The sequence below is a fragment of the Somniosus microcephalus genome, chromosome 34, assembly GCF_052327205.1.
Source record: "Somniosus microcephalus isolate GS21.2 chromosome 34, FLI_Smic_1.0, whole genome shotgun sequence".
Lineage (NCBI taxonomy): Eukaryota > Metazoa > Chordata > Chondrichthyes > Squaliformes > Somniosidae > Somniosus > Somniosus microcephalus.
In genome coordinates, this window is record NC_141020.1 from 16,421,796 (window position 1) to 16,448,615 (window position 26,820).

General features: G+C 52.2%; 1 protein-coding gene across 1 annotated transcript in view; it reads right to left on the bottom strand.

Moving 5' to 3' along the window:
• Positions 1-4,258: 4,258 nt before the first annotated feature.
• The window catches only part of exosc5 (exosome component 5), a 32,749-nt gene continuing 10,187 nt past the window's right edge, over positions 4,259-26,820 (bottom strand). The window contains exons 2-6 of the mRNA XM_085973461.1: positions 26,054-26,167; positions 17,862-17,983; positions 13,820-13,960; positions 12,734-12,823; positions 4,259-4,680 (exon numbers count right to left, since the gene is read on the bottom strand). Coding sequence (XP_085829587.1) covers positions 4,582-4,680; positions 12,734-12,823; positions 13,820-13,960; positions 17,862-17,983; positions 26,054-26,167 — 566 coding nt within the window. The 3' untranslated portion in view covers positions 4,259-4,581. The remainder of the gene's footprint in view (positions 4,681-12,733; positions 12,824-13,819; positions 13,961-17,861; positions 17,984-26,053; positions 26,168-26,820) is intronic.

A 26,820-nucleotide genomic window follows, 5' to 3' on the forward strand; every position in this document is an offset into this window, starting at 1 on the left:
GGGAGTGGGAGGATTCAGGAAAGAGTAAATTTAAAAGCAGCAAGAGAAATGTCAAGGCTCTAGAGCAGAGCAGAGTTTTGGGTAAATATAAGCAGAGTGGGTCAGGAAGGGACAGAGAGAGTAACAAAGGTAATAGGGCATCAGTGACTGAGGTGACATCAGGGAAAAATAGAAAGTCAAAGCTAAAGGCACGATATCTGAATGCGCGAAGCATTCGCAACAAAATAGATGAATAGCACAGATAGAAATTAATAGGTTTGATCGAATAGCCAGGATACTTAACTTTTAGAAGAGATAGGCAAAATGGAAAAGGAGGAGGGGTAGCCCTGATAGTCAAGGATGGGATAAAGACAGGAGAGAGAAAGGATCTTAGCTCCGAAAATCAATGAGTAGAATCAGTTTGGGTGGAGCTAAGAAACAGCAAGGGGCAGAACTAGCCACGCCTCTAGCCAAGCTGTTCCAGTACAGTTACAACACTGGCATCTATCCGACAATGTGGAAAACTGCCCAGGAATGTCCTGTCCACAAAAAGCAAGTCAAATCCAATCTGGCCAATTACCGCCCCATCAGCCTACTCTCAATCATCAGCAAAGTGATGGAAGGTGTCGTCGACAGTGCTATCAAGCAGCACTTACTCACCAATAACCTGCTCACTGATGCACAGTTTGAGTTCTGCCAGGACCACTCGGCTCCCAACCTCATTACAGCTTTGCTCCAAACATGGACAAAGGAGCTGAATTCCAGAGGTGAGACGAGAGTGACTGCCCTTGACATCAAGGCAGCATTTGACCATGTGGCATCAAGGAGCCCTAGTAAAACTGAAGTCAATGGGAATCGGGGGGGGAAAATGCTCCACATGCTGGAGTCATACCTAGCACAAAGGAAGATGGTTGTGGTGGTTGAAGGTCAATCATCACAGCCCCAGGACATTGCTGCAGGAATTCTTCAGGGCAGTGTCCTAGGCCCAACCATTTTCAGCTGCTTCATCAATGACCCTCCCTCCAACATAAGGTCAAAAATGGGGATGTTCACTGATGACTGCACAGTGTTCAGCGCCATTCACAACTCCTCAGATAATGAAGCAGTCCATGCCCGCATGCAACAAGAGCTGGATGACATTCAAGCTTGGGCTGATAAGTGGTAGGTAACATTCGCGCCACAGAAGTGCCAGGCAATGACTATCTCCAACAAGCGAGAGTCTAACCACCGCCCCTTGACATTCAACTGCATTACCATCACCAAATCCCCCACCATCAAACACCCTGGGGGTCACCATTGACCAGAAACTTAACTGGACCAGCCACATAAATACTGTGGCAACAAGAGGTCAGAGGCTAGGTATACTGCGGCATGCGTCTCACCTCCTGACTCCCCAAAGCCTTTCCACCATCTACAAGGCACAAGGAGTGTGATGGAATAATCTCCACTTGCCTGGATGAGTGCAGCTCCAACAACACTCAAGAAGCTCGACACCAACCAGGACAAAGCAGCCCGCTTGATTGGCACCCCCATCCACCACCTTAAACATTCACTCCCTCCACCACCGGCGTACCGTGGCTGCAATGTGTACCATTTACAAGAAGCACTGCAGCAACTCACCAAGACTTCTTCGGCAGCACCTCCCAAACCCGCGACCTCTTCCACCTAGAAGGACAAGGGCAGTAGATGCATGGGAACACCACCACCTCCAAGTTCCCCTCCAAGTCACACACCATCCTGACTTGGAAATATATCGGCCGTTCCTTCGTCGTCGCTGGGTCAAAATCCTGGAACTCCCTCCCTAACAGCACTGTGGGAGCACCTTCACCACACGGACTGCAGTGGTTCAAGAAGGCGGCTCACCACCACCTTCTCAAGGGCAATTAGGGATGGGCAATAAATGCTGGCCTTGCCAGCGACGCCCACATCCCCAAAAAAAAAACATTGATGGGAGTTGGTTATAGGCCCCAAACAGTAGTTGTAATGTAGGGCAGAGTATAAATCAGGAAGTTAGAGGCGCATGTAACGAGGGTAATACGGTAACCATGGGGGACTTTAATCTACATATAGACTGGGCAAACCAAATTTACAGTAATAGTGTGAAGGACGAATTCATGGAATGTATACAAGATAGTTTTCTAGATCAGTATGTTGAGAAACCTCCTCGGGAACAGGCTATTTTAGATCTAGTATTGTGCAATAAGGGCTAATAAATAATCTTGCAGTAAAGGGGCCTTTAGGGAACAGTAACATAATATGATAGAATTTTATATCAAGTTAGAAAGTGATTTAATTAAATCTAAACAAAGCAAATTACGTAGGCGTGAGGGGCGAGTTGGCTAAGGTAGGTTGGGAAACTACATTTAAAGGTCTGACAGTAGACAAGCAATAGCTAGCATTTAAAGAATTAATACATAATTTACAACAATTATACATTCGTTTAAGGCACAAAAACCCCACAGGAAAAGTGGTGGCTAACAAGAGAAGTTAAAGATAGTATTAGATCAAAGGAAGAGGCTTATAATGTTGCCAAAAAGAGCAGTAAGCCTGAGGATTGGGAGAATTTTAGAATTCAGCAAGGAGGGCCAAGAAATTGATAAAGGGAAAATAGAATGAGAATAAACTAGCAAGAGACATAAAAACATAAAAGCTTTTATAGGTATGTAAAAAGTAAAGATTAGCGAAAGTAAATGTGGGTCCCTTAAAGGCTGAGACAGGAGAAATTATAATGGGGAATAAGGAAATGGCAGAGAAATTAAACAAATACTTTGTGTCTGTCTTCATGGAACCCGTGCTCCGGCAAGAGTCGGCGCCCGGGGAACCCCGTGCCCCAGAGTGTCAGCGCCCGGGGAACCCCGTGCCCCAGAGAGAGAGTCAGCGCCCGGGGAACCCCGTGCCCCAGAGTGTCAGCGCCCGGGGAACCCCGTGCCCCAGAGAGAGAGTCAGCGCCCGGGGAACCCCGTGCCCCAGAGAGAGAGTCAGCGCCCGGGGGAACCCCCGTGCCCCGGCGAGAGTCAGCGCCCGGGGAACCCCGTACCCCAGAGAGAGTCAGCGCCCAGGAACCCCGTGCCCCAGAGAGAGAGTCAGCGCCCGGGGAACCCCGTACCCCAGAGAGTCAGCGCCCGGGGAACCCCGTGCCCCAGAGAGAGTCAGCGCCCGGGGAACCCCGTGCCCCAGAGAGAGTCAGCGCCCGGGGAACCCCGTGCCCCAGAGAGAGTCAGCGCCCAGGGAACCCCGTACCCCAGAGAGAGTCAGCGCCCAGGGAACCCCGTACCCCAGAGAGAGTCAGCGCCCAGGGAACCCCGTACCCCAGAGAGAGTCAGCGCCCAGGGAACCCCGTACCCCAGCGAGAGTCAGCACCCGGGGAACCCTGTACCCCAGAGAGAGTCAGCGCCCAGGGAACCCCGTACCCCAGAGAGAGTCAGCGCCCAGGGAACCCCGTACCCCAGAGAGAGTCAGCGCCCAGGGAACCCCGTACCCCAGAGAGAGTCAGCGCCCAGGGAACCCCGTACCCCAGAGAGAGTCAGCGCCCAGGGAACCCCGTACCCCAGAGAGAGTCAGCGCCCAGGGAACCCCGTACCCCAGTGAGAGTCCGTGCCCGGGGAACCCCGTACCCCAGTGAGAGTCAGCACCCAGGGAACCCCGTACCCCAGAGAGAGTCAGTGCCTGTAGAACCCCGTACCCCAGAGAGAGTCAGCGCCCAGGGAACCCCGTACCCCAGCGAGAGTCAGCGCCCAGGGAACCCCGTACCCCAGCGAGAGTCCAGCGCCCAGGGAACCCCGTACCCCAGAGAGAGTCAGCGCCCAGGGAACCCCGTTCCCCAGTGAGAGTCAGCGCCCAGGAACCCCGTACCCCAGAGAGAGTCAGCGCCCAGGGAACCCCGTACCCCAGCGAGAGTCAGCGCCCAGGGAACCCCGTTCCCCAGTGAGAGTCAGCGCCCAGGGAACCCCAGCGAGAGTCAGCGCCCAGGGAACCCCAGCGAGAGTCAGCGTCATCAGGAGAGGGGAGAAAATTGACACACGGCTGCAATTTTGTTAATGAAATACAGGAGGCAGGAACAACCACATTACAAAACAAGCAGTTAAACATCACAGGAGGGCAGTGATTCCCAGGCCTGGCATTGAGGCCCCGGTTACTGTTTAGGTAACATTCCTGGGTAATGGCAGTGGGTAAATGGAACCAGACTTTTACTTGTTCAGTAACCACAGCGTGGCTGTAACTGACTTGTTAGATCTGAAGGGACAGCACTGGAAAATGTAAAATGAGCATGAAACCAAAATCATTGACATTGAATTTTATTTATTTAAAAAAAGGGTTCCTTCTTCCCAACTCCCAGATACATGCTCAGCTGGTGTTTGCCACATTTCACGTAGTGAGTCAGAATGTTGGGACAGGTGAGAATTGGCTTCCTTTCTCCCAGGCACTTGCCCGGCTCAGGATACCCGCTTATCTACAGGTTCGACCAAGAGTTACCGCAGAAGCCCAGGATTCAAGCAAAGTGCAAATGGCTGCTCTTCACCGGGGCACGTCTCTGTTGGCCTCGTCCTGCACGTGACAGGACTTGACCCTGAAGGCCCTTTTGCAGGCTGCTGCTTCCTGTCGCTACTCGCTCAGTTTCGAGTACTTCCTGCTCACCGAATCCCTGTAGAACTGAAAGATCTTCTCCGCGGCTTTCTGGCACATTGCAATGCACTGCTGGAGCTGCGAGAGAAGGCAAGAGCGTTAGCAACATCAGGGAGCGCGCTTCGCCTCCCCAGAACTCTACACAGAGGAGGGGCCCGTGTGTTTAAACACTGAAGGTCGTGGAAGGGAATATTACCAATATAAAATATCACCAGCTTTATACAGCTAGTGTTATCAGAAAATTGTACATCAAGGGGGGGGGGGGGGGGCAGGGGGCAATGTTCCCTCTTATTTTCTTTTTGTGCGTGGTCCCTTTAACTGGCCGCGCAGCCCGTTCAAAGTTTCACGCATGCGCGGTTTATTCAATATAAAAGCCGATGAACGGCCTGCGCGGGACCTCCAGACCGCTGTGCGGCCATGTGGAACATTGGGCGGGGCCAGGGGGAATGACTAACCCAAAACCATTACACAGAATTTACAGCGCAGAAACAGGCCATTCGGCCCAACGGATCCCTCCCGATCTCTGTAACCTCCTCCAGCCCTACAACCCTCCGAGATCCCGGCGCTCCTCCAATTCTGGCCTCTTGCGCATCCCCCGATTTTAAATCGCTCCACCATTGGCGGCCGTGCCTTCAGCTGCCTGGGCCCTAAGCTCTGGAATTCCCGCCCTAAACCTCTCCGCCTCTCTCTCCCCTCTTTTAAAACGCTGCTTAAAACCTTCCTCCCAATATCTCGTGGCTCGGTGTCAAATTTTGTTTGATAATACTCCTGGGAAGCGCCTTGGGACGTTTCATTATATTCAAGGCGCTACATAAATACAAGTTGTTGTTGCCAGTGTTTATGCTGCACATGGGGCTCCTCCCACCCTACATCATCACACCCCACCAACATAACCGTCTATTCCTTTTTCCCCTCATGTGCTTATCTAGCTTCCCCTTAAAGGCATCTATACTATTCACCTCAACCACTCCATGTGCTAGCGAGTTCCACATGCTAACCACTCTCTGGGCAAAAAAGTTGCTCCTGAATTCCTTACTGGATTTATTAGTGACTAGAAAAAAAAATAGGAGCAGGAGTCGGCCATTCAGCCCTTCGAGCCTGCTCCACCATTCAATATGATCATGGCTGATCCTCTATCGCAATACCATATTCCCGCTCTCTCCCCATACCCCTTGATGCCTTTTGTGTCTAGAAATCCATCTATCTCCTTCTTAAATATACAGGAAACTGTGTGTTATCCGGAGGCTAAATGTCCGGCAAGCTCGAGCCACCGGCAAAAATCAGGAGCCGTTTTGTTAGTTTTTTTTTCTTCTCATGGCTTTTTTTTCCCCCAACAGTCAGGCTCTGCAAAGTCTCTGTAGCTTAGCAACAGCTTCAGAGAGACGCTTCCAAGGTACGGGCCGACTGTTTAGAAGCTGTTGCTAAGCAACAGTGTTTGTTGTCAGATACGGAGATGAAAAGCTCCGTATGCTTCAACATTAACGCTGGTTTGTCCGGCAGTTTTGAGCGAACGGCAACAGTTCAGTCTCGTCGGTGCCGGATAGCACAAAGTTTCCTGTATTCAGTGACTTGGCCTCCACAGCCTTCTGTGGTAGAAAATTCCACAGGTTCACCACCCTCTGAGTGAAGAAATTTCTCCTCATCTCAGTCCTAAATGTCCTACCCCGTATCCAGAGACCCCTCGTTCTAGACCCCCCAGCCAGGGGAAACATCCTCCCTGCGTCCAGTCTGTCTAGCCCTGTCAGAATTTTATACATTTCATTGAGATCCCCTCTCATTCTTCTAAACTCTAGTGAATACAGGCCTAGTCGACCCAATCTCTCCTCATACGACAGTCCTGCCATCCCAGGAATCAGTCTGGTGAACCTTCGCTGCACTCCCTCTGTGACAAGTATATCCTTTCTTAGGTAAGGAGACCAAAACTGCACACAGTACTCCAGGTGTGGTCTCACCAAGGCCCTGTATAACTGTAGTAAGACATCCTTGCTCCTGTGCTGTCGTATATTTATGGCCCCCTAGTTCTGGTCCCCCCTTCAAGTGGAAACATCTCCTCTATCCTATCGAACCCTTTCATAACCTTGAAAGACCTCCATCAGGTCACCCCCTCAGCCTTCTCTTTTCTAGAGAAAAAGCCCCAGCCTGTTCAGTCTTTCCCAATAGTTACAACCTCTCAGTTCGAGTATCGTCCTTGTAAATCTTTTACACCTTCGTAAAGCAAGAGGAAAGTTGATGCGCTCGCGTCTGTACGCTCGGTATCGAGTTCACCAAATGTGGACTCGGGAAGTCACTGGGCCTCTTCAATTCACACCTCAGCCCATCTGTTGTACGGCGTAGCTTTCAGAGTGAGCCACCACACAGCTCGCTGGGGTCAGGCAGGAACAAGCCTGCACACCGGCTCACTGAACCCTGGAGCCACACCGATACAAGAGCCCGTCGACAGCAGAGAATGGAACAACAACCACTTGTATTTATATCGCGCCTTTAAATGTAGTAAAACGTCCCAAAGCGCTTCACAGGAGAGTTATCAAACAAAATTTGACACCGAGCCACATGAGGAGATATTAGGGCAGGTGGTCAAAGAGGTAGGTTTTAAGGAGTAGCTTAAAGGAGAGAGAGGCGGAGAGGCTTTGGGAGCGAATTCCAGAGCTTAGGGCCTCGGCAACAGAAGGCACGGCCACCAATGGTTGAGCGACTATAATCAGGGATGCTCAAGAGGGCAGAATTAGAGGAGCGCAGATATCTCGGGGGGGTTGTAGGGCTGGAGAAGATTACAGAGATAGGGAGGGGGGTGAGGCCATGGAGGGATTTGAAAACAAGGATGAGAATTTTTAAAAATCGAGGTGTTGCTTAACCGGGAGTCAATGTAGGTCAGCGAGCACAGGGGTGATGGGCGAACGGGACTTGGTGCGAGTTAGGACACGGGCAGCCAAGTTTTGGGCGACCTCAAATTGACGTGAGGTAGAACAGGCGTGCGTTGGAATAGTCAAGTCTAGAGGTGATAAAGGTAACACGTCACACTGTGCCCACCTCGAGCAGGACCCTGCAGCGCTTTACAAATGATCCAGCTGGCAAAGCAGCCCACGTGCATGTAGATTATTAGGAGCAATTAGAACCGACAGATACTGGATCGGAAGAGTCATTACAGCCTTATGGAGACAGGCAAAGACAACACCATGAAAAAATGGACTTAAGACTATTTGGAATAAAGAAAAAAAAGCTCCCTGATGCCTCTCGTGGGCGAAGGTAATTTGAGTGCTAGCCGTGGCTCAGTTGGTAGCACTCTCGCCTCGGAGTCAGAAGGCTGTGGGTTCAAGTCCCACTCCAGAGACTCGAGCACAAAAATCGAGGCCGACACTCCAGAACAGTGTGGAGGGAGCGCTGCACTGTCGGAGGTGCCGTCTTACGATAACCCAGGCCCCGTCTGCCCTCTCAGGTGGGTGTTAAAGATTTCAGGTGGAGGAGGGTCACACCAGCTAGCTGGAATTCTTCCCCCCGCACCGTGCCCCCCCCCCACCCCCCTCCAAATTCTGTGAGACCAATCAGAAAGGAACCATGCCTCCTCAAAGACTGGACAAATTTGCTGCCTTATCCGATTTACTTTTTAAATTAGCCAATTTATATTCAGCAAGAGGTGAGCGAGAAGGCTCCAGATGAGAGACGAGGCAATCGAAGCCCTTTCTCTCCAAATAGAACGAATTTGCATTAAAGTGCCAATTACTGCCGGACGCACGCTGCACAATCTAATTAACGGGTTTTAGTCGAGAGTTCATAGCCAGTCGATAACCGGTTTTAATGTTCAGTACCAGTGCCCAAAGTTAATCTTTTCAATTCTTGCCTGACCTTCGACCAGGACAGTGCAATGATCTGCACAAACTGGCGTCTGTGCCCAGTGTCCCTCCCAAGCAGGTTTTCCCAGAGAGATGGACACACTGAAGCCGGCACCGTCGGCATGCAGCTTTCTCCAACAGACCGTGCAGCTGGTTGAGCGCAGTGACAATCTGGCATCAAGCCACACAAGGACGGGAGAGTCCCGCCAGGGTCGGCCCCCCTGGCTGATCTCGCTCACAGTGCTAGCGCCGTTGCTACAATTGGTCTCGGCTTCCCGGGCTAAAATAAACTGTCCCCCCCGCCACCCCCCCCCAGGAAAATCAGCCACGGTTCTGCTCCCGATCGCTACCCAGCGAGTCCTGCTGGAAGGGATGTGTCTGTGTGCGGACGTCGGGCGAGCGTACAGGGTGATGCCCTCACAGTCGAATAGAAACATAGAAGATAGGAGCAGGAGTAGACCATTCGGCCCCTCTAGCCTGCTCCGCCATTCAATGAGATCATGGCTGATCATCCAAACTCAGTGCCCTGTCCCTGCCTTCTCCCCATATCCCTTGATCCCTTTAGCCTGAAGAAATATATCTAACTCCTTCTTGAATATATTTAATAAGTTGACCTCAACTGCCTTCTGTGGTAGAGAATTCCACAGGTTCACCACTCTCTGGGTGAAGAAATTCCTCCTCATCTCTGTCCTAAATGGCTTACCCCTTATCCTTAGACTGTGACCCCTGGTTCTGGACTCCCCTGCCATCGGGAACAGCCTTCCTGCATCTAGTCTGTCTAGTCCTAAGTTTCAATGAGATCCCCTCTCATTCTTCTAAACTCCAGCGAGTACAAGCCCAATTGACCCAATCTCTCCTCATACATCATTCCTGCCATCCCAGGTATCAGTCTGGTGAATCTTCGCTGCACTCCCTCCATGGCAAGACCAGCCTTCCTCAGATAAGGCGACCAAAACTGCACACAATACTCAAGGTGTGGTCTCACCAAGGCCCTGTACAACTGCAGCAAGGCATCCTTGCTCCTGTACTCGAACCCTCTCGCTACGAAGGCCAACATACCATTTGCCTTCTTAACCGCCTGCTGCACCTGCATGCGTACCTTCAGCGACTGGTGCTCAAGGACACCCAGGTCTCGTTGCACTTCCCCTTTTCCCAATCTATTGCCATTCAGATAATAATCTGCCTTCCTGTTTTTGCCACCAAAGTGGATAACCTCGCCGCCACTTCTAGGCTCACGGGTGAAGGATTACCACGGGAGGCGAGCGGCGCAGGAAGGTGTCTGGTGCCCCACTGGAACTGTATCCCTGCAAGGCGCACAGGAGAAGGGCGCGGACAAGCTGGAGATATGGCCTCGCTCCCAAAACTAGATCTCCCCTGGGGGTTGCTCACGGGGACAATGAGGAATGAGCCTGCAGCACGGCATGCTGAGATGGAGCGGTGTTCAACCTGGCCTGTCCTTGAAGACCGCAGCACTAGTACTCCATGAGGGGAGGTAGTCTAATAGGCACATCCAGGTCGTTAGTGTAGATTCTTACAGTACACAAGGAAGCCATTTAACCCACACTCTTCAAGAGCTATCCATTTGGTCCCATTACTCATTTTGTCTTCATTTGATGTTGGGGGGCAGGGGGTGGAGAGAGAGAGAGGTGTCCAATTGCAGTGTAACTTTACAAGTTATTATAAAAGTAGATGCAAGTATTTATAATGGAGTAGTCGCAGCCAATAGCAGATCCATTTAAGAAAATAACTAAAGAAATACGAGCAGGATTAGTCCATTTAGCCTTCCAAGCTTGCTCCACCATTCAATAAGATCATGGCTGATCTTCTTCCTCATCTCCACTTTCCTGCACTATCCCCATATCCCACGATTCCAAAAATCTATCGATCTCTGTCTTGAATATACTCAACGACTGAGCCTCCACAGCCCTCTGGGGTAGAGAATTCCAAAGATTCACCACCCTCCGAGTGAAGAAATTTCTCCTCATCTCAGTCCTGAATGGCCGACCCCTTATTCTGAGACTGTGTACCCTGGTTCTAGACACCCCAGCCAGGGGAAACATCCTCCCTGCATCTACCCTGTCAAGCCCTGTAAGAATTTTGTATGTTTCAATGAGATCACCTCTCATTCTTCTAAACTCTAGAGAATATAGGCCTAGTCTACTCAATCTCTCCTCATAGGACAATCCCCCCCATCCCAGGAACCAGTCTGGTGAACCTTCGTTGCACTCCCTCTATGACAAGTATATCCTTCCTTAGGTAAGGAGACCAAAACTGTACACAATACTCCAGGTGCGGTCTCACCAGGGCCCTATATAATTGCAGTTAAGGGGAAGCTAAATAAGCACAAGAGGGAGAAAGGAATAGAAGCTTATGCTGATGGGGTGAGATGAAGAGGGGTGGGAGGAGGCTCGTGTGAAGCATAGACCCGTTGGTTCAAATGGCCTGTTTCTGTAAATTCTATGTATAATGTGAAAAGCTGACAATTAAAAAAAAAATATTACCAGATAATAAGTATCTGAAAGTGCACCCGCAGTGCCGTTAGGGAGGGAGTTCCAGGATTCTGACCCAGCGACAATACATTTCCAAGGTGTGTGACTTGGAGGGGAACTTGGAGGTGGTGGTGTTCCCATGCGCCTGCTGCCCTCGTCCTTCTAGGTGGTTGAGGTCGCGGGTTTGGGAGGTGATGCCACCTTCTCAAGGGCAACTAGGGATGGGCAATAAATGCCAGCGACGCCCACATCCCATGAAAGAAGAAAAATAGCCTTGGCGAGTTGCTGCAGTGCATCTTGTAGATGGTACACACTGCAGCCACGGTGCGCCGGTGGTGGAGGGAGTGAATGTTTAAGGTGGTGGATGGGGTGTCGAATAAGTCGGCTGCTTTGTCCTGGATGGTGTCGAGCTTCTTGAGTGTTGTTGGAGCTGCACTCATCCAGGCCAAGTGGAGAGTATTCCATCACACTTGTGCCTTGTAGGTGGTGGAGGTGCTTTGGGGAGGGTTCGAGTACAGGAGCAAGGATGTCTTGCTGCAGTTGTACAGGGTCTTGGTGAGACCACACCTTTTGTGTGCAGTTTTGGTCGCCTTATCTGAGGAAGGATGTTCTTGCCATGGAGGGAGTGCAGCGAAGATTCACCAGGCTGATACATGGGATGGCAGGAATGACGTATGAGGAGAGATTGGGTCGATTGGGCTTATACTCGCTGGAGTTTAGAAGAATGAGAGGGGATCTCATTGAAACTTAGGACTAGACAGACTAGATGCAGGAAGGATGTTCCCGATGGCCGGGGAGTCCAGAACCAGGGGTCACAGTCTAAGGATAAGGGGTAAGCCATTTAGGACAGAGATGAGGAGGAATTTCTTCACCCAGGGAGTGGTGAACCTGTGGAATTCTCTACCACAGAAGGCAGTCGAGGCCAATTCATTAAATATATTCACGAAGGAGTTAGATATATTTCTTAAGGCTAAAGGGATCAAGGGATATGGGGAGAAGGCAGGGACAGGGTACTGAATTTGGATGATCAGCCATGATCGCATTGAATGGTGGAGCAGGCTCGAGGGGCCGAATGGCCTACTCCTGCTCCTATCTTCTATGTTTCTATGTTAGGAGGCGAGCCACTCGCCGGCAGGTGAGACAGACCTGGACGGTACAGGTGGGGCTGTCAACTCCGCTTCCCTCCCGTTGTACGTGTCTGTACCCCTTCTACCTGCAATCCTATTGTGAGAGTCTATGGCCATTCAGCTGAGGTAGGAGAGTGTGGCTGGCACCAGGGTGCGTCAGCACCTGGGGGGGTGGGGGGTGAAATGAAAATTGATTCCTGGGATGAGAGGGTTGTCCTATGAGGAGAGATTGAGTAGAATGGGCCGATACTCTCTGGAGTTTAGAAGAATGAGAGGTGGCCTCATTGAAACATAAGATTCTGAGGGGGATTGACAGGGTAGATGCTGAGAGGCTGTTTCCCCCTGGCTGGAGAGTCCAGAACCAGGGAGCCACAGTCTCAGAATAAGGGGTCGGCCATTTAGGACTGAGAGGAGGAGGAATTTCTTCAGAGGGTGGTGAATCTTTGGAATTCTCTGCCCCAGAGGGCTGTGGATGCTGAGTCGTTGAGTATATTCAAGACTGAGATCGATGTTTTTTTGGACTCTAGGGGAATCAAGGATGATGGGGATCGGGCGGGAAAGTGGAGTTGAGGTCGAAGATCAGCCATGATCTTATTGAATGGCGGAACAGACTCGAGGGGCCGAATGGCCGACTCCAGCTCCTGCTCCAAATTCTTATGAAAAGGCCACGAGAGATTTAGACACGTACCTCCTCCACAGAATATGACCCTTTTGTGGACGACATCAGCAGTTGCTTCTCAACACTGTCGATGGAGAAGGTGAGAACAGCGGCCGCCTCCTGAAACAATACATCCAGGAATTAGACAGGGGGCTTTCCCCCACTGTGAACTTAGTGGCAGTAGCATATGAGATGAGTGACTTTCACCAGCGCTGATTAAACCACCCGTTTCCCCAAGGGATTGGCTGCTCTACAGGTAAACCTTTGCGCCGGTGTAACTGAAGTGCCAGCTTGGCTCAGTGGGCAGCACCCTCGCCTCGGAGTCAGAGGTTGTGGGTTCGAGTCCCCACTCCAGAGACTTGAGCACAAAAATCCAGGCTGACACTCCCAGTGCAGTACTGAGGGAGTGCTGCACTGTCAGCGGTGCCGTCTTTCGGATGAGACGTTAAATCGAGGCTCCGTCTGCTCTCGCGGGTGGACGTAAAAGATCCCGTGGCACTAATTCAAAGAAGAGCAGGGGGAGTTCTCCCCGGTGTCCTGGGCCAATATTTATCCCTCAATCAACATCACAAAAACAGATTATCTGGTCGCTATCTCATTGCTGTCTGTGGGAACTTGCTGTGTGCAAATTGGCTACATTACAACAGTGACTCCACTTCAAAAGTACTTCATTGGCTGTAAAGCGCTTTGGGATACCCTGAGGCCGTGAAAGGCGCTATAGAAATGCAAGATATTAAACCCAGGCTCTGTTAAAGATCCCGTGGCACGAACTGAAAGGACAGGGGGATAATGTCCCGGCCAGAATTTCTCCCTCAAATCAACACCTTGAAAAAACAGAAGGCCTTGCCATTCATCCACTTGCAGATTGTGGGAGCTTGCTGTGCGCAAATTGGCTGCCGCATTTGCTACATTACAACAGCAACCACAAAAGGAATTCATTAACTATGAAGCGCTTTGGGATGCCCCAAGGATGCGATATAAATGCCAATTCCTCAATACAATGCAGATGCATATCCCCCCCCCCCCCCAACGCTTCGAGGAGATCTTCTGAATTTAATCGGGCGCGTTGCCCACGCCAGCTGGGGCATTGCTGCCCTGGGGTTCCGCAGCACTAACCTTCTCCATCTTGGTCGTTGGGTCCAAAAGAATGTCTCCGTTGGAGTCGATCACGCACGTGACCCCGCAGAAAACGCTGTTCATCGGCAGCCCGGCATCCATCAGTGCCATGCAGGCTGCGTTCAGGCAGCAAGACAGCAGCTGTTCCAGTCAGTTAAGGATTTCCCTGGCGATGTAAACTTCAAAAACACGTGAAGCACAAAATGGCATGCACCCAGAGTGTGAGTGGGTTAGAATAGAAAGACGGTAAGGGCGTGTGAGAAAGCGTTAAATACTGTAAACAGACTTTGCTGTTGCAGATTTCCCTTCCACCTCGTCGCAAAAACTGCGCCACAGAGAATATTTGTCACGCTTCCTGCATGTCAAGCTTCAAAATTAAAGCCGTGCAGATGCTTCAGCTGTGGCTCAGTGGGTAGCACTCTCGCCTCTGAGTCCGAAGGTTGTGGGTTCGAGTCCCACTCCAGCAACTTGAGCACAAAAATCCAGGCCGATACGCCAGGGCAGTGCTGAGGGAGTGCTGCACTGTTGGAGGGGCCGTCTTTAGGAGGAGGCGTTAAACCGAGGACCCGTTTGCCCTCTCAGGTGGATGTAAAAGAATGGAATTTGATCTGTGAGTTGCCATGAAGCGGTGGCTCTGGTTGATAAACTGTAACCACTGTTTTGGGGGGGGGAAACAAGATTCTCACATTTGGGCTTTCCAAACAGGGATCCTGCTACAGGAAACTCTCTTTTTACCGGCACCTAAATAACCGGAAATCTCTCTTAACCGGCAAAATTCAGCAGTAGGTTCAGGTAAATTTTACTTCATATTAGTGGCCGTGTAACCGGGGTTCCTGGATCTGTGGCCATGCAACAGGGACGCCTGGATCTGTGGCCGTGTACGGGGCTCTCGTACCTTAGTAAGTTTACCTCTCTGTAATCTGGACTTTTTGATCAACTGGCACCACGTCGGTCTCATCGGTGCCGGATAAAAAAAAAAAAGTTTCCTGTATGTGACTCTCCTTGACCACCAGAGTATGTCGGCCACCCTCAGAGACCTTGGTTCAAACTCTTTTGTAAGGCTTGCATGGCAAGTGTGCAGCTACGTCTGTTGCACTGCAATCAGCACCTAACCACGCACATCGCAGTCCAATTGTCGGAGCTCTTAACACCTCCCGAGCACCATGGCCTGCTCCGCCGCACGGCCCCCCCGAGCCTGCTCCGCCGCACGGCCCCCCCCGAGCCTGCTCCGCCGCACGGCCCCCCCGAGCCTGCTCCGCCGCACGGCCCCCCCGAGCCTGCTCCGCCGCACGGCCCCCCCGAGCCTGCTCCGCCGCACGGCCCCCCCGAGCCTGCTCCGCCGCACGGCCCCCCCGAGCCTGCTCCGCCGCACGGCCCCCCCGAGCCTGCTCCGCCGCACGGCCCCCCCGAGCCTGCTCCGCCGCACGGCCCCCCCGAGCCTGCTCCGCCGCACGGCCCCTCGAGCCTGCTCCGCCGCACGGCCCCTCGAGCCTGCTCCGCCGCACGGCCCCTCGAGCCTGCTCCGCCGCACGGCCCCCCCCGAGCCTGCTCCGCCGCACGGCCCCCCCGAGCCTGCTCCGCCGCACGGCCCCTCGAGCCTGCTCCGCCGCACGGCCCCTCGAGCCTGCTCCGCCGCACGGCCCCTCGAGCCTGCTCCGCCGCACGGCCCCTCGAGCCTGCTCCGCCGCACGGCCCCTCGAGCCTGCTCCGCCGCACGGCCCCTCGAGCCTGCTCCGCCGCACGGCCCCTCGAGCCTGCTCCGCCGCACGGCCCCTCGAGCCTGCTCCGCCGCACGGCCCCTCGAGCCTGCTCCGCCGCACGGCCCCCCGAGCCTGCTCCGCCGCACGGCCCCTCGAGCCTGCTCCGCCGCACGGCCCCTCGAGCCTGCTCCGCCGCACGGCCCCTCGAGCCTGCTCCGCCGCACGGCCCCTCGAGCCTGCTCCGCCGCACGGCCCCTCGAGCCTGCTCCGCCGCACGGCCCCTCGAGCCTGCTCCGCCGCACGGCCCCTCGAGCCTGCTCCGCCGCACGGCCCCCCGAGCCTGCTCCGCCGCACGGCCCCTCGAGCCTGCTCCGCCGCACGGCCCCCCGAGCCTGCTCCGCCGCACGGCCCCCCGAGCCTGCTCCGCCGCACGGCCCCCCGAGCCTGCTCCGCCGCACGGCCCCTCGAGCCTGCTCCGCCGCACGGCCCCTCGAGCCTGCTCCGCCGCACGGCCCCTCGAGCCTGCTCCGCCGCACGGCCCCGCGAGCCTGCTCCGCCGCACGGCCCCGCGAGCCTGCTCCGCCGCACGGCCCCTCAAGCCTGCTCCGCCATTCAATAAGATCATGGCTGACCTTCGACCTCAACTCCTTTCCCCACCCGATCTCCATATCCCTCGATTCCCCTAGAGTCCAATAATCGATCGATCTCAGCCCTGAATATACTCAACGACTGAGCCTCCACAGCCCTTTGGGGTAGAGAATTCCAAGATTCACCACCCTCTGAGTGAAGAAATTCCTCATTTCAGTCTTAAAAGGCCGACCCCTTATCCTGAGACTGTGCCCCCTGGTTCTAGACTCTCCAGCCAGGGGGAAACGACATCTCAGCTGCAAGCCCTTTGAAATCATTTCTTTTCATCAGTTTTTTTTTTAAAAAAAGCACAATCCTGAACCATTTTGTTATGGATCTTGTCAAAGTAAAAGGGATTATTAAAGTGGATTAGTAAAGTCTTTCATCTGATTCACTGGATACAAAAGTCGAAGAGCAGGTGAATTACAATTTCTGGCCTCCCTTACTCACAGGGATTAAACACACAAGAGGATTAGATATTTTCCATCATAAACAGGGCTGGAAAAGACTCCCTTGCAGTTGGCGCTCGGACGCCAAGGGAAGCAGCCCCTGCGTTATTTAAACTCCTGTCAGACACCCTCCGTGACGGGGGGGGGGGGGGGGGGGGCAGGTAAAGGCGTCTGGCGCCTTGCTCCCGTGCAAGATCGCAAATAAACAAGGAATCTTAAACCATAATGATCGGGTAATCTGTTGGTTTTAATTAAATTATGTTGCTTGAGGGGCAATTATGGGCCAGGACACCGGCGAGAACTCCCCCTGCTCTTCTTCAAAATAGTACCATGGGATCTTCTGCATCCTCGGTTTAACGTCTCATCCAAAAGACGGCACCTCCGACAGTGCGGCACTCCCTCAGCACCGCACTGGGAGCGTCAGCCTAGATTACTGCGCTCGAGTCTGTGGAGTGGGACTGGAGACCGCAACCTTCGGACTCAAGAGGCGAGAGCGCCACCCACTGAGCCACTGCTTAAAGATCTCGCGTACAATTAGAATACTCCCCGGTGACCTGCCCAATATTTAGCCCTCAACCAACAACACTAAAAACGTGACGTTTGTGGGAGCTTGCTGTGCGTGGGATGTTGCTCTGAGCAAATTGACGGCCGCGTTTCCTACTTTACGACACCGACTACTCTTCAAAAAGTACTTTGTTGGCTGTAAAGTGCATTGGGATGTCGCGGGGCGCAATATATATGCACGTCTTTCTTTTAATGAAGGGCATTTCACAGTAGAAAAGACTTGCATTTCTATAGCGCCTTTCACGACCACTGGATGTCCCACAGCGCTTTACAGCCAATGAAGTACTTTTAAATTGTGGTCACTGTTGTAATGTAGGAAACGCAGCAGCCAATTTGCGCACAGCAAGCTCCCACAAGCAGCAATGTGATAATGACCGGATAATCTGTTTTAGTGATGTTGATTGAGGGATAAATATTGGCCCAGGACACCGGGGAGAACTCCCCCACTCTTCTTCAAATAGTGCCGCGGGATCTTTTACGTCCACCCAAGGGGGCAGACGGGGCCTCGGTTTAATGTCTCATCCGAAAGACGGCATCCCTGACAGTGCGGCACTCCCTCAGCACGGCACTGGGAGTGTCAGCCTCGATTTTATGCTCGAGTCTCTGGAGTGGGACTCGAGCCCACAACCTTCTGACTCAGGCTAGAGTGCAGCCCGCTGACACGGCAGGAGGCTGGCCGACCGATCACCGCTGTCAGGATACAGATCCGGAGTCGTGGATGACCTGCAGTACGACGGTGATGGAGGATCGCGGGTGGAGAGCGGTCAGGATGGTGGCTTCACACGTGTTTCGGATCATCTGCTCCTTGCTCTTCTCGGCGACACCTTGGAGCAAACAATGAAAGAGGGTCGGCATGAAGCGGAGGGCTGGAACAGGCGCCCGAAACAAATTGGGCAAGTCAAGCAATCACGGCCTCAGACGCGCTCGCGACCGAAGGGCAGCGTCAGGCACGGTGAGAAGTCCAACACCAACAAGATCCCGTCCGTTCCCAGAGTACGGAGACTAACTTCACCCATAACTTGAATCATCATACTGGGATGAACAGGAAAATATCAACCCAGGTGTTATTGTGTGTCACAATAGCCGACTTTAAAAAGAAATAAAATAAAAACTGTGGGACCAATGTGCGCCCTAATTTTTTCTGGGATGCATGGCCCAATCACAGTTTCGCGCATGCACGACATTTAAACAGGGGAAAAGGCAGTCCCGGGCTGCTCGGGACCGGGAGAGAGCTGTGCAGCCGAGAGGGAACCTTGTGTGGGATCCCTCCCCTCCCATAAATATTGATATATACTCCCAGGGATGCCCTGCAAGTTGTTGATGAGCCAGAACCTTCTCCAATTAACTATCTGGAAAACCAAAGGCATCTTATTTGGCTCCCATCAGAAAACTCTGCACCCAACCTCATTCAGGCTGAATCGGACAGTGCGCTACCTCGGGTCCCTGGGCTGAGCTTCAAACCCCATATCCTACCCGGTACGAAAACCTTTCAACTTGTGCCTCTGCAACATTGCCAGCTCCACCTAGTTCTCCTCAACTCCCCTCTAATCCTTCTACCAATTACTTAAAATCTATGCCCCCTGGTTATTGACCTCTCTGCTGAGGGAAATAGGTCCTTCCTATCCACTCTATCTAGGCCCCTCATAATTTTATACACCTCAATCAAGTCTCCCCTCAGCCTCCTCTGTTCCAAAGAAAACAACCCCAGCCTATCCAATCTTTCCCCACAGCTCAAATTCTTCCTGGCAACATCCTCGTAAATCTCCTCTGTACTCTCTCTAGTGCAATCACATCCTTCCTGTAATGTGACTAGAACTGTACGCAGTACTCTAGCTGTGGCCTAACTAGTGTTTTATACAGTTCAAGCATAACCTCCCTGCTCTTGTATTCTATGCCGTGGCTAATAAAGGAAACCATCTGGTATTGCCTTCTTAATCGTCTTATCTACCTGGCCTGCTACCTTCAGGGATCTGTGGACATGCACTCCAAGGTCCCTCTGTTCTTCTACACTTCTCGGTGTCCTACGATGATTTAAAAAGTCAATGAGGTTTTGCAGGCCTTCCTCCCCTTCTTAAAGGGGAGGGGCCTTGTGCAGCGCAACCTGGGGCCCAGCCGGGCTCCCGGGGATCGGGAGTGCAGGCAAAAGAGCCCAGCACTCAAGAGAAGTGCCAGGCTCTTGGAGCGCAGCCGGCACTCCGCGGGAGGGGGGACGTTTCAGGAGGTCTGGGACGGGAGCGCAGGCAGGTGCTGGCAGGCGGCCAGCAACAAAAATGGCCGCCCCGCACCTCCCCTTTAAATTGTGCCTCCCCGGCCGCAGGTACGACCCCATCGGACATAGCGTCCGGCGGTAAGTCAGGGGGCGCTCCCGAAGATCATGGCCGGGGCACTGCGCACACCAATGATGTCATCGCCAGCGGGAGGTGTGGGCAGTGCCGCGCCCGGGCGCAAGTTCAGTTGCAACCAACTGAATTTTTCCCCCAACGTATCCCAGCATTTCTTTCTTTTAGCATTTTTAGTGGGAAAGCAAATGAGAAAGGGAAATCTTAAATCTCGTCTCTGTATATGAACAACAGGTCTAGGGAACAGGGTAAACATTTGGCCTAAGCAGTTACTGCCCTGTAAACAAAGCTTGTAGCAACGGCTGAACAGATTAGAAGCTGCGTCCTCAGCTAAACGTGCAAACGACATGTTGTCGAGCACAGGCCAAGGTTGTGTTACGGTAGAATGATAGAAGCAGTTTCAGGGCGCTCCCGAGGGTCGGGCAGCAATGCAGCCGCGCGGAGAGGCTGGAGGGCAGGAGCTGGTCACTCCAGGACTTGTGCTGCTCTCTGACATCAGAGCGCGTTCTCGGGGGTAGTCGGAACCTGGGGACCAAGCTGAATTATTTGCATGTCATTTAATATAAATGGAAGACCAAATTGGTCACTGTAATAAAGCTCATTATAAAGACCACTGGTGCGTGAATCATAAGTGGAGTTATTGCCATAAGAACATAGGAATTAGAAGCAGGAGTCGGCCACACGGCCCCTCGAACCTGCTCCGCCATTCAATACGATCATGGCTGATCTTCGACCTCAACTCCACTTTCCCGCCCGATCTCCATATCCCTTGATTCCCTTAATATCCAAAAATCTATCGATCTCAGCCTTGAATATACTCAACGACTGAGCCTCCACAGCCCTCTGGGGCAGAGAATTCCAAAGATTCACAACCCTCGGAGTGAAGAAATTCCTCCTCATCTCAGTCTTAAATGGCCGACCCCTTATCCTGAGACTCTGCTCCCTAGTTCTAGACTCTCCAGCCAGGGGAAACAACCTAGAATCATAGAATGGTTACAGCATAGGCCATTCGGCCCGTCGAGCCCGTGCCGGCTCTCTGCGAGAGCACTTCAGCTAGTCCCACTCCCCCGCCCTTTCCCCGTAGCCCTGCAAATTTTTTTCCTTCAGGTACTTATCCAACTCCCTTTTGAAAGCCACAATTGAATCTGCCTCCACCACCCTTTCAGGCAGTGCATTCCAGATCCTCACCACTCGCTGCGTAAAAAGGTTTTTCCTCATGTCGCCTTTGGTTCTTCTGCCAATCACCTTGAATCTGTGTCCTCTGGTTCTCGACCCTTCCGCCAATGGGAACAGTTTCTCTCTATCGACTCTATAAACTCTCAGCATCTACCCTGTCAATCGCCCTCAGAATCTTGTATGTTTGAATGAGATCACCTCTCATTCTCCTAAACACGAGAGTATAGACCCAATCTACTCAATCTCTCCTCATAGGACAACCCGCTCATCCCAGGGATCAAGCTATTGAACCTTCGTTGCGCCGCCTCTAAGGCATGTATGTCGCCAGACTAACAACCCTTCGTCACGACGGTAACCAGTAGGAAATCCACTAGCGCCTATCCATGCTTTTGTTCCCTTCAGACTCAACTTCACCAACGGCGCCCCTCCTCACATGACTCGAGCGCCACTCTGTGCGACCTCCGCCGGTGCATTCGATCCTGCACTACGTCCACTGCACAGGACCTCGCTGAACCGCCGCTGGCTCGCTGTCTCACAACACAACGACGTCAAAATCCTCGTCATTTACACCCGCCTCCGTGGCCTAGTCCCTCCCTACCTCTGCAGCCTGACTGTCCTCCGACTCCGATCTCGCGTGCACCTCTTCCCTCTCTTCGTTATTCAGCTGTCCCACTCTCTCGCGCTCCCTCCCTATTCCTTTTCCTTCCCTGTTTCGGTGCTGTATATTGTATGCATGTATGTAAACATAGAAGATAGGAGCAGGAGTAGGCCATTCGGCCCCTCGAGCCTGCTCCGCCATTCAATGAGATCATGGCTGATCATCCACACTCAGTACCCTGTCCCTGCCTTCTCCCCATATCCCTTGATCCCTTTAGCCTTAAGAAATATATCCAACTCCTTCTTGAATATATTTAATGAATTGGCCTCTACTGCCTTCTGTGGTAGAGAATTCCACAGGTTCACCACTCTCTGGGTGAAGAAATTCCTCCACATCTCAGTCCTAAATGGCTTACCCCTTATCCTTGGACTGTGACCCCTGGTTCTGGACTCCCCCGCCATCGGGAACATCCTTCCTGCATCTAGTCTGTCCAGGCCTGACAGAATTTTATAAGTTTCAATGAGATCCCCTCTCATTCTTCTAAACTCCAGCGAGTATAAGCCCAATCGACACAATCTCTCCTCATACGTCATTCCTGCCATCCCAGGTATCAGTCTGGTGAATCTTCGCTGCACTCCCTCCATGGCAAGAACATCCTTCCTCAAATAGGGCGATCAAAACTGCACACAATACTCAAGGTGTGGTCTCACCAAGGCCCTGTACAACTGCAGCAAGACATCCTTGTTCCTGTACTCGAATCCTCGCGCTACGAAGGCCAACATGCCATTTGCCTTCTTAACCGCCTGCTGCACCTGCATGCTTTCCTTCAGCGACTGGTGCACAAGGACACCCAGGTCTCGTTGCACTTCCCCTTCTCCCAATCTATTGCCGTTTAGATAATAATCTGCCTTCCTGTTTTTGACACCAAAGTGGATAACCTCGCATTTATCCACATTATACTGCATCTGCCATGTTTCTGCCCAATCACCCAACCTGTCCAAATCATACTGGAGTTTCTCGGCATCCTCCTCACAGCACACACGCCCACCCAGCTTTGTGTCGTCTGCAAACTTGTATGTAAAAAGCTTCCTCAACACAATACTTATTTTTTGGAACTGTGTTTTCGGCCAGCTCCCCTAACTGTTCAGTGTCTCTTCCCCCCACCCCCCTACAAGTTATTGCATTAAACTCTCCTCATAAATGTAACATCTTGTTGTGGTTTTTTATAATAACAAGCTCTTTTACAGTGACCAATTTGCTCTTCCATTTATATTAAATGACATGCAAGTAATACAAGCTGGTTCCTAGGCTCCGACTAGCTCCGAGAACGCTCTCTGAACCAACACACTCCCCTTTAAATCGGGGCCGAGTTGCTGCCAGTGAACCTCAGCGTGGGGGGGGGAAGCCCTTCTGCTCACTGTCAGGAGGTGGCACGCTGCCACCATGTGGCACTGCACCAAACAAACCTGCAGGAGTAAAAACTGGAAACACTCGGCGGGTCAGGCAACATCAGTGGAGAGAGAGAGAGAGAGAGAGAGAGAGAGAGAGAGAGAGAGAGAGAGTGAGAGAGTGTTAACGTTTCAGGACGATGACCTTTCGTCAGAACAGGCTACAGATGCGATAGCAAAATACGGCGGATGCTGGAAATCCGAAATAACAACAGAAAATGCTGGAAAAACTCAGCAGGCCAGGCAACATCCGTGGAGAGAGAAACAGAGTCACCGTTTCAGGTCGAAACCCTTCGTCAGGACTGAGAATAAAAGGCAGGAAATGAAAGAGATTAAAAGGCAGTTTGGGGGCTGGGAAATGGGGGAGGGGATGAAAGGAGAGACATTAAGAGATATTCGGTGATAGTGGATTGGCGGTTAGGATCAGATCAGCCATGATCTTATTGAATGGCGGAGCAAGCTCGAGGGGCCGATTGGCCTACTCCTGCTCCTATTTCTTATGTTCTTATGTTATGTTCTAGAAACAGACAATGGCTCTAGGTGAAGTGTGAAATGCGTTGGCAGAGTGAGAGACAGCTGCCGTGTGGGAGAGAGAAAAAGGAAAAGGCACAAACCGAAAGTGTGGATAAAAAATATAAAAATATAATAGGGGCCGAGGTTATGATCTGAAATTGTTGAACTCGATATTGAGTCCGGAAGGCTGTAAAGTGCCTAATCAGGTGCTGTTCCTCGAGCTTGCGCTGAGCTTCCATGGAACAATGCAAGAGGCCGCGGACGGTGAGGTCCGAGTGGGAGTGGGGCGGTGAATTAAAATGACAGGCGACCGGAAGCTCGGGGTCACCCTTACGGACTGAACAGAGGTGTTCCGCAAAGCGGTCACCCAATCTGCGTTTGGTCTCTCCAATGCAGAGGAGATGTGACGGGTATTAAGCAAGTGCAGAGGCAGGGAGAGGGGAGATGGGAGGAAAGAACAAAAGGGAGAGTCTGTGATAGGCAGGAGTGATTAAATGACAAAAGGGATGATTGTACAAAGCAAAAGGAGGTGGTAATGGGACAAGTAAAGAAACAAAAGATGGGTCTAGAGGAGGTGTAAATGGGAATGGCAAAAATCAGCATCTGCTGTCCGAAAAAATGGGGGCGGAGGTTATGGTCTGAAATTGTCGATCCCAATGCTGAGTCCGGAAGGCTGTAAAATGCCTCAGCGAAAGATGAAATTCCGTTCCTTGAGCTTATGTTGAGCTTCGTTGGAACAGTGTAGGAGGCCGAGGACAGAGGGGGTCAGAGTGGAAGGGGAGCGGAGAACCTGCAGGAGGCTAGTTAACATACAGCAACCTTAGCAACAGACAACCATTCCCGATTCATAGGAACCTAAGACGTAGGAGCAGGAGTCGGTCATTGGGCCCCTCGAGCCTGCTCCGCTGTTCAATAAGATCATGGCTGATCTGATCTTGGCCTCAACTCCACTTCCCTGCCCGCTCCCCATAACCCTTGACTCCCTTCTCGTTCAAAAATCTCTCTATCTCCACCTTCAATATATTCAATGACCCAGCCTCCACAGCTCTCTGGGGAAGAGAATTCCAAAGATTCACGACCCCGAGAGAAGAAATTCCTCCTCATTTCCGATTTAAACGGGTGAAGGTGTTGACGATGGTTTGGAGTTCGACCTCCGAGTGAGCGCAGACACAAGCATCGTCTGCATACTGTAATTCGACGACAGAGGATGGGGCGACCTTGGATCTGGACTGGAGGCGACGGAGGTTGAACAGTTTCCCGTTTGTTCTGTAAATTAGCTCCACTCCAGCGGGGAGCTTACTGAGGGTGAGATGGAGCATTGCAGCAAGGAAGATCGAGAAGAACATCCCCACCGACACCTGGGAATCCCTGGCCCAAGAGCGCACAAAGTGGAGGAGAAGCATCTGGGAAGGCGCCAAACACCTCGAGTCTCTTCGCCGGGAGCAAGCGGAAGCGCATGTCAACCCAAGCACCCCACCCACCCGCCCCTTATTCTGAAATTACAAAAATGGTCTAAAGGAAGTCGACTGTATTCTCAGTACAAAAAAAAAACATGCCGTAACTTCTCACAGAAACAGACTCCCAATGGGAGAAAGTGAACCCCCCCTGACCACTGCAACCCACCCACACCACAAAACAGGCCACAACCGAGCTGAAACCCTCCTATTCCCTCCCTGCAACCTTCCCATACCGCAAGCAATCCTCTTCGCCCCCACAACCCTCCGATATCCTCACTACAACCTTCCCATACCGCAGCAATCCTCTTCGCCCCCACAACCCTCCGATATCCTCACTACAACCTTCCTATACCTCAGCAATCCTCTTCGCCCCCACAACCCTCCGATATCCTCACTACAACCTTCCTATACCTCAGCAATCCTCTTCGCCCCCACAACCCTCCGATATCCTCACTACAGCCTTCCTATACCTCAGCAATCCTCTTCGCCCCCACAACCCTCCGATATCCTCACTACAGCCTTCCTATACCGCAAGCAATCCTCTTCGCCCCCACAACCCTCCGATATCCTCACTACAGCCTTCCTATACCTCAGCAATCCTCTTCGCCCCCACAACCCTCCGATATCCTCACTACAGCCTTCCTATACCTCAGCAATCCTCTTCGCCCCCACAACCCTCCGATATCCTCACTACAGCCTTCCTATACCTCAGCAATCCTCTTCGCCCCCACAACCCTCCGATATCCTCACTACAACCTTCCCATACCGCAGCAATCCTCTTCGCCCCCACAACCCTGATATCCTCACTACAACCTTCTTATACCGCAGCAATCCTTCGCCCCCACAACCCTCCGATATCCTCACTACAGCCTTCTTATACCTCAGCAATCCTCTTCGCCCCCACAATCCTCCGATATCCTCACTACAGCCTTCCTATACCTCAGCAATCCTCTTCGCCCCCACAACCCTCCGATATCCTCACTACAACCTTCTTATACCTCAGCAATCCTCTTCGCCCCCACAACCCTGATATCCTCACTACAACCTTCTTATACCGCAGCAATCCTTCGCCCCCACAACCCTCCGATATCCTCACTACAACCTTCTTATACCTCAGCAATCCTCTTCGCCCCCACAATCCTCCGATATCCTCACTACAGCCTTCCTATACCTCAGCAATCCTCTTCGCCCCCACAACCCTCCGATATCCTCACTACAACCTTCTTATACCTCAGCAATCCTCTTTGCCCCCACAACCCTCCTTCGTCCTCTTGCGACCTCCCCAGGCCCTCGCCCAGCAACCTTACTCAGGCCCTCCCCCCAACACCGTCTCTCAGAAACCACCCCCCCCCCCCCCACTTACTCGGCAATCCGACCTTTGGCTTTAGGAAAACGTCCAGCGTGGCCTTGTCGAAGATCTCTTTGCTGACTTTCACCTCCGCGGGTCCGTACACTGCAGCCAGGACTGTCGTGTCCCCTTGAGGTTTAAAAGAAAAGACCCAACAGGTTGAAAGCGTAGGCTGGCGCTGGTTAGTGGGAGCAGTGCTACGGAGGGACAATGTGACTTGTTAACCCATCTGGTGAAGAAGTAGGTACTGTGAAACCCGATGTGAAAATTGCCAGAATATGACACACAAAAAGAATCAATTAGTTCTACTTTTACACCGCGGTGAAGCACTTTGAGGAAAAAAAGAAAGTCTGGCATTTCCATAGTGCTATTCACGACCTCGGGACGCCCCAAAGCGCTTTACAGTCACTTTTGAAGTGTAGTCACTGTTGTAATGTAGGAAACGCAGCAGCCAATTTGCGCACAGCAAACTCCCATGATAATGGCCGATGTTTTTAGTGATGTTGCTGGAGGGATAAATATTGGCCAGGACACCGGGGGAGAACTCCCCCTGCTCTTCTTCGAAATAGTGCCGCGGGATCTTTTACGTCCACCTGGGAGGCCAGCCGGGGCCTCGGTTTATCATCTCATCCGAAAGACGGCACCTCCGACATTCAGCTCATCTACCCGATCTATTTCCTTACTCTTTCCCAGATCGTGCAACGCCTCCGCCCCCTGCAGGTCGACTAATGTACTGCTCGAGGGAGGAGATCTGTCCGCAGTTTAGGAATCCCGTTCCCTTT